Source organism: Vicugna pacos, chromosome 13, assembly GCF_048564905.1.
Source record: "Vicugna pacos chromosome 13, VicPac4, whole genome shotgun sequence".
NCBI classification, from domain to species: Eukaryota; Metazoa; Chordata; class Mammalia; order Artiodactyla; family Camelidae; genus Vicugna; species Vicugna pacos.
The window spans coordinates 33,322,552-33,330,183 of record NC_132999.1 but is presented as its reverse complement, the minus strand read 5'-3'; the positions used below and the strand labels follow the sequence as shown (position 1 = coordinate 33,330,183).

Below are 7,632 nucleotides of genomic sequence, written 5' to 3'. Positions count from 1 at the left end.
AGGAGATGCTGACCCTGGAGCCAGGAAACATCCTCCCCTGAGACAAAGCCCGCCTCCTGCTCTCCCCTTCTGCCCCCTCCTTCTCCATTGCCTAATGTCCCAGGGTGGGCCTGACACCTCCCCAACCAGCACAGCATCAGGATGCTGAGGGCTGGCAAGGTGGCCCCTGGCTGCTCTCATCTCTGTCCTGGCTGGGGCTGGAAGGACGAGGAGGGGTCTAGGAGAGAAAGATGTTGGAGACAGGACTTAGCTAGGAGAAGCATAATGGGGAGGGGGCCCAGAGAGTGCGCTGAATGGGTGGATTTGTGATTGGCATTGACCCAAAGCTGGGGAGGTTGAGGGAGGAGAGGAAAGGGAGGGGGGCTAATGGAATCCAGTGGGATGGGGCCAGGGCCAGGGACTGACCCAGTGGAGTTTGGGAAGAGATGAGGCTGGATCTGGGAAAGACTGACCCAAAGGGATGTGACCCAGGGAGGGGTGAAATGTGGGAGGTGGGGATGGGGATAGGGATGGGGGAGAACTGTCAGCACTGCAAGAGGATTGGGAAGGCAAATTAGAGGGGAGGCGCTGGCCAGAGGAGAAGGTCCAGAGCCCTCGCCCCTGGTTGAGGGGCAGGGGGAGGGGGACTGTGTCCATATAAGGAAGATCAGCGGCCCAGGCTCCCTCCGAGAGCGCGGGCAGCCCGCCGCATCCCCATGACTGGGCGCAGCGACATGGAGCCGCCCGCCGCTTTCTCGGGCTTCCCGGCCCCGCCCTCGGTCGCGCCGTCGGGGCCGCCGCCTTCGCCGCTTGCCGGTGCCGAGCCGGGGCCCGAGCCCGAGGAGGCGGCCGCGGGCCGCGGGGAGCCGGAGCCCCCGCCCGCTCCGGGCCCGGGCCGGCGGCGGCGGCGGCCCCTGCAGCGCGGGAAGCCGCCCTACTCGTACATCGCGCTCATCGCCATGGCCCTGGCGCACGCCCCGGGCCGCCGTCTCACGCTGGCCGCCATCTACCGCTTCATCACCGAGCGCTTCGCCTTTTACCGCGACAGCCCGCGCAAATGGCAGAACAGCATCCGCCACAACCTCACGCTCAACGACTGCTTCGTCAAGGTGCCCCGCGAGCCGGGCAACCCGGGCAAGGGCAACTACTGGACGCTCGACCCGGCGGCCGCCGACATGTTCGACAACGGCAGCTTCCTGCGGCGCCGCAAGCGCTTCAAGCGCGCCGAGCTGCCCGCGCTCCCCACCGCGCCGCCCGCGCCCGCCGCCGGCCCGCCGCCCTTCCCCTACGCGCCCTACGCGCCCGGCCCGGGCCCCGCGCTGCTCCCGCCGCCCCCCGCCGCCCCGGGCCCCGCGCCGCCCGCGCGCCTCTTCAGCGTCGACAGCCTGGTCAGCCTGCCGCCCGAGCTGGCGGGGCTGGGCGCCCCCGAGCCGCCCTGCTGCGCCGCGCCCGACGCTGCTTTCCCGCCCTGCGCGGCCGCCGCCTCCCCGCCGCTCTACTCGCCGCCGCCCGACCGCCTGGGGCTGCCGCCGACGCGCCCTGGCCCCGGCCCCGGCCCGCTGCCCGCCGAGCCGCTGCTGGCTTTGGCGGGGCCCGCGGCCGCGCTTGGCCCGCTCGGCCCCGGGGAGGCCTACCTGCGGCCGCCCGGCTACGCGTCGGGGCTGGAGCGCTACCTGTGAGCCCCGCCCCCCCGCCTCGCAGGAGCGGCCCGGCCCCCCTCCTCCAGGACGGGGCGCTGGGAGCCCCCATCTCTGCCCACCTTGGCTCGGAGTGCACCTCGGAGCTCCCCAGCTCTGCCTCATGGACTGCACACACTTGTTCCGTCTGTCTCTGTCCCCCAAGCCTGGGGCGCCTCCCACCATCTCTCCACCGGACTGAACGCACCCTCTCAGCACCACCCACCCCGCAATCCGACTTATGAGGTCCTGGTTTCTTCTCCCTCCACTGTGAGCCCTCATCTGTACACCCTTCCCCCTCTACCCCGCCCCCCAGCACTGTTTTGGGTCCCATGTCCCGCAGCTCGATCACCACCTGTGAGACCCCACCCCAGGTTTCTGGCGAATTCCAAGCCTTTGGAAGCCAGACCTTCCATCTCAAGCCTCCTCCCGACTGGCTCCTTATTTCTTCAGCCTGCCTTGGTGGTGTTTTTTTTTTTTTTTTTGAAACACATCAGAGGTCAGACTCCTGGGTCCATGACTCCCTTGCTGTCCTCCCTTCATTCCCCCAACAAGTGTGTCCCCCACCCCACTTACCAGCCTGTTCTCAGGTTCTCACAGGGAGAGCGCCCCTCTTCCGCACAGACACACCTTGCTGCGCTGTTCCCCACCCTGAGGACAGTTCTTCATTTCTGAGATAATCAGCACCAGGGGTTCCTGACTGAAAGGGGAGTTAGTGGGCTGCCCCACCATCTGGAAAAAATTAGGACTTACTAGGGTATTATTTTTTTAATTAAAACTAGTTTAATTAAAAAAGAAAGAAGAAACCCTCCTCCGGGCTCTGTGTGCTGGCTGGTGACTTGGGGGAATGATCTGGGGAGATAGTTGGGGAGCTTTGTTCAGGATCTTGGGCAGCCATATGGGGTGATCCCCCTTGTGAGTTATCAGGCAAAGGTTCATGAAGTAGGATTAGGATGTGATTAAGCCATAGCTGTGCACATAGTAGACCTGGTAAAATGCCATCACCTGCTGCATCCCAGAGGCTGGTAGAGATGAGACGGGGCGAGCACGTGAGTGTATTTGGCTAGTGGGTTTGTGTGTTCTGAGGGATTATTCCCTGCTCCCATGGATCAGGGAGCATCCACTTCTCCAGCAAGCCCTGACTGAATGTTCCAAGCACCAGGAATACATCACTAAACAAATGGGCAAGATTCCTGCCTTAAGGAATTTATGGATCAGTGGGGAAGAGACATTACCAATCAGTCTTCAGAGAAATGAGGCAAAAGCTCTAGTGCCTTCCACTCAAAGTGTGGTACAGGGACCTGGGTGCTTGCTGGAAATGCAGATTCTCAGGCTCTACCTCAGATTGAATCATCCAATTACGTATTTAAACAAAATTCCCAAGTGATTAGTTTGCACAGTATTCTGGAGGAAAGGCACTGGGCTAAGGCTGGGGCTCGTTTAAAAAGCTAAAACTCCCTACCTTAAAGAGTGAGACCAGGTTGCAGAACTATACATGCCCTGCTGAACTGGAGCTGGACTCTGCCCCATCAGCTATGGCCCCTGTTTTACCTCCCCTACTGGATTAGGAGCTGGGGCAGCAGATGTTCCACCTGATTCATGACTGTCCCCAGCACCAAGGACAGGGCAGCACTGAGCAGAGACTTGGAGGTTGTGTCTGTCAAGAGGGAGGGAGTTGGTCTTTGACCCTATCCTGCTCTCGGGTGCTAACCCAAAGGCTAAGCATCAGGCTTTTCCAAGCTCCTTTGCCCCAGGGCTTTCAGTCTGGTAGGGCCTGGATTAGGTGTGGGCAAGGCCCGGGGAGGGGATCAGTATGCCTGAGCCCAGGCTGAGCGTGATTTGCATGGTGGACATGCCTGAGGCACCTCTTTTACATACAAGAGTTTAAAGCTCTGGGGCAGTGATAGAGGGTGAGTGTGGAGAGTAGGCAGCTCACAGAGGAAAAAGATCCAGGGAATCTGAGAAGGCAGGGAAGGCCCTCTTTGGAGGTAGGGCAGTAGGTATGCACAGCCTGGTATGAAAGGTCCTGGATAGACTGCCCCCCCCCCAGCTATTAACCCCTTTGAGCAAGAGACAGGTCTAATTTGCTGGATGCATAGCAGCCCTTCACCTAATATTTGTTGACTGACTGAATGAATCCCTAGTGTCTAAAATTGTGCCTGACATACTGAATAATTATTGGGTTGACAGTATGTTGGCACCTTCTTATCCATTCTCACTTGAAGTCCTCTGAGTGATCTGCAAAAGAGCTGAAAGAGGTGAAAGAGATGGAGGTGGAGACTAGGTCCCTGTTTGTCCCTCCCTTGGGCCCAGCAGGTAGCCAAGGTCCCCTCCTCAGTTCTCTAAGGAGTAGAGCTCCACAGAGATCCAAATGCAAACTTTCTTCTGCTCCAAATGGTGTTACAGAAACACCCCCTGCTTCACAGGATTTCTTGATACATTCCTTCCAAAACCAAGAAATATCCCCGGAAGTGAAGGGGAGGACCCTTCTTATTCTCCTGAAGCCAGGAAGTACTTCTTGAGTTCTGAATTACATTCTTGCCCCTGCCTTGCAGGTCTCTGTCCCTGGGATCTTGAAATAGTGAGGATGAGATGGGAAATGTCTGCACGGAAATCCTAGAAGGGTCACTACTGAACTGGAAAATCAGAAAGATTTTATTTTTAAAATGCCTCTTTAATTTCCTTTACTCAACAGCATGGAGGGCTTCCTGTGTTCCAGACCCTGTGCTGGGCTCTGAGGCCAATACAGACACAATATGAGAGTGTTTATGCCCTTATAGAGTTCATTGTCTAGAAAGCTGTATGTCATAGAGTGCCCTCGTGATTTCGACACTTTAGGAGCTGTTGAAAAAACAAAACAAAAGCCCTAATTCAATTCCGTCTTTAAAAAGCACCAAGCACTTTTTAAAATCTAGAAATGAGATTTCAGTATTATTTCCCCTTCCCCCTTTTTGGAGAAAATAATCTGAACAGTCTTCAGAAATGTGTAAATACTTCCCCCTTCATTTGTATAGAAAGCTTGAAGTCGTCTTTACTCTGAAGATGTATTTTTAACACTTAATTTTTGTTTTTTTGAAATCGAAACAATCATATAATCTAATAAGTCAAACAGCAATCAAAGGCCTTTAGTGGTGTCTTGCCCCACTGCCAGGACCCCTGCTTTGTTCCCTAGAAGCATCTACTTTCAGTTCGTAAGTCTCTTTTGGAACATACTTCCATGTTTCCATGCTAACACTCCTCTCTCTTAAAACAGTAATGACTCACTTCCTATTATGTAGATGATCATTTACCTCTAGGTCTCTATCTCTTCCCATCCCCATCCAAATGATCAAGTTTTGGTTAAATTAGTTTTTAGCATTTGCGTTATTATTATTACTGTATAAATATTGTCCTCTGATAAGCTGCCAATGTACCATGACTACACTTTTTTTTTTCTTTTGGTGCAACTTTTGATTTTTCCTGGAGTCAATGCCTTATTTTTTTTCATTTGCTTAGCTTTCTTTGTTCCTCTGGCTAAATCTTCTTCCCGTATCTTCCAATAGCACAATTTTTCGTTGAGGCCAAACTTATCAGGAAATCTGTCATCACTCTGGGTTGTTGTGTTTTTCCTTTCCTGGGGGCATCTCTCCCAGAGCCCTGTGTCCTCCAGCTCCAGCCTGGGCTGATTGCGCTCCATGTCTGCTGCCCAAATGTGGACCTGAAATTTCCCTTCACCGTTTTCCTGAGAATTCCTTGGAATTCCCTCCATCTCTATCCTGTGTTGGATCCTGTGCTTCTGGGATTCCAATCTTCCCTTTTGGTTTATTTCTTTATTGTAGTCAAGGTCAATTTGGGAGGAAATTTTGCACATCTGAAATTAAGATGATTATTTTAGCATAAGAAGCTAAGTGTGCATTTTGATGATGAAATGGTTGAGTCAAAGCTGTGTTTTGTAGACTTTTATTTTGGAGGGGTTAAGGAAGAAGGGAATGCGAGATTGTTTCCTGAGTTACATAGGCACTACCTACCTACCCATCCTACCAGTGTTATGGAAAAGAAGGATGCTAGTTTTGGCTGGAGGATTAAGGCAGGGGAATGGTTCTGATTTCCTTATAGGAATAAAGAATCCTTATAGGTGAGCTGAGGCCAGGCTTCTTCCTGACCTAGAGGGACTTGGAATACTGGAAGGATGGCTTTGGGCCCAGGATAGTGCTGAGCCAGTTAGAGGGCTCGTTGGCTCCAGCTCAAGAAAGTGGCCAACATCACCCTGGTACATGGAAAATTAAGTACCTAGGAAAGTGACATCCTCAGCAGGGACACAGACCAGTATATCAACAGAGAGGCTCCTTCAGGAAATTTTCAGGGCTGTGCTTCATCTGAGAAGGTAGGAGAAAAAATGGGCCACAGGGAGAAAGGGTTGGCGTCTAAGCCCGCGTGAAGTACCTCCCTGGGAATTCCTAGAAGTATGAGGTAGAGGGAGGATTTTGTGAGATACAAGAGGCTAAAGTGGTCTCCTCTTAAAGGAAGAAAATTGTGTGGACCCCCAGTATTGACTTTAAATTTTTATTATAATGTCATTTAGTATGTGCAGGTATAAGTTCCTTAGATTTGTATCACTTACGTAAAACTTATGTTTTATCACTATAAAACAAAATTCTTTAATAAATTCAGAGCTTCCAAATAAAATTTCAAATTCATTACATTAATCAAATGTAAAGGAAGATATTGTTTTGATGAAACTAAATCCCGTGCACCGTGAACGTGGCCCTGACTCCTCCACTGCAAGTCTTTGGGTTTGGTGTGCCTCGCACCACGTGATGTCTAAATTCATCCACCATTTTTTTTCTTTTGAATGAAGTGCAGGCATTCCTTCATGTAGCAGGCCATGCCACCAACAGGGCCAAACACAGCATTTATTTATAAAGGCTACCTCATTTTTTGCCTTATCTCAAGATTAAAGAAACACTACTTAATAAATGCAAATGAAGACTCTATATATCAGGTCTCTGATACTTGTGATAACAGGAGGTTATCTAAGTGATCTGGAATATGCTTATATGAAATTTAAGATTATTAAGATTATTATTGAAATGAAAACACACATTCAAAAGTGTTCAAAAAGTCACACATGTATAAGAACATGTTCTTGGCCCACACTTTAATTACCTACTTGAAAATTTAAAACCTTAACTCTTAGGTTAGAGGGAAATTAAAATTATAGACTATTTAAAATTAATAAAGGTGAGACCAGTACATATTAACATCCATAGAATGCAGTCAAACTTGTGCTCAGAGGAAATTTCATAGCCCCAAATATGCTGTTAGAGGGGCTCTGGGGTGGGGTGGTGACCAGTATCCAGATAGGAAAGGATGGTGGCTTGGTGGAAGCAGTGGTGGAGAAAAGTAGATATGCAAAGATAAAGAAACAATCAGCCATTGGCTAAAACCCTCCTATTCACATGGAGGTTGCAAACTTTCCCACTTAATCACAGGCTCATGCACACCTTGAAAGTTTAGGGCTGGGCATTTGGCTGGCAGACATCCTGATCTGGCTTGACTAATTTAAGGAGTAACTAATCTCAATAGACCTCTTAGTACAAAAGAAACAGAAAACACTGTCAGAGACCATTCCTCCATTGCTCCCACTAGGAAGCACCTAGGCTAGCCCGTATTACCTGTGAATTCTGTCAAACCATCAAGGAAGCTATTTTTCTAGTCATAAAAATTGTTCCAGAACACATAAAAAAAGGAAGTCATCCCAATCTTATCTACTTAATTATGTTATCAAAAACTGATAAAGAAGGGATGAACATGTGAAATATAGCCATTCTCACATACGAAAGAAGATGCAGAGTTCCTCACGAAATATCGGCAAACTGAAGCCAGTACTGTATTACAAAAATGCACCATCTTGCAAGTACAGTTTATTCCTGGAATGCAGGATCACATTATTAGAATTATTAGCTCCACTTTATAGATGATGGAATTGGGGCTCATA

The 7,632-nt window shown here is 50.6% G+C and overlaps 1 protein-coding gene across 1 annotated transcript; it reads left to right on the top strand.

Moving 5' to 3' along the window:
* Window positions 1-695: 695 nt before the first annotated feature.
* On the top strand, window positions 696-1,658 carry FOXE3 (forkhead box E3). Its single transcript, XM_072975789.1, has one exon. The coding sequence runs from the start codon at window positions 696-698 to the stop codon at window positions 1,656-1,658; it is 963 nt and encodes a 320-aa protein (XP_072831890.1).
* The last annotated feature ends 5,974 nt before the right edge of the window (window positions 1,659-7,632 follow it).

Coding starts and splice junctions, on each gene's coding strand:
- FOXE3 (XM_072975789.1), top strand. CDS start 696: ATGACTGGGCGCAGCGACATGGAGCCGCCCGCCGCTTTCTCGGGCTTC.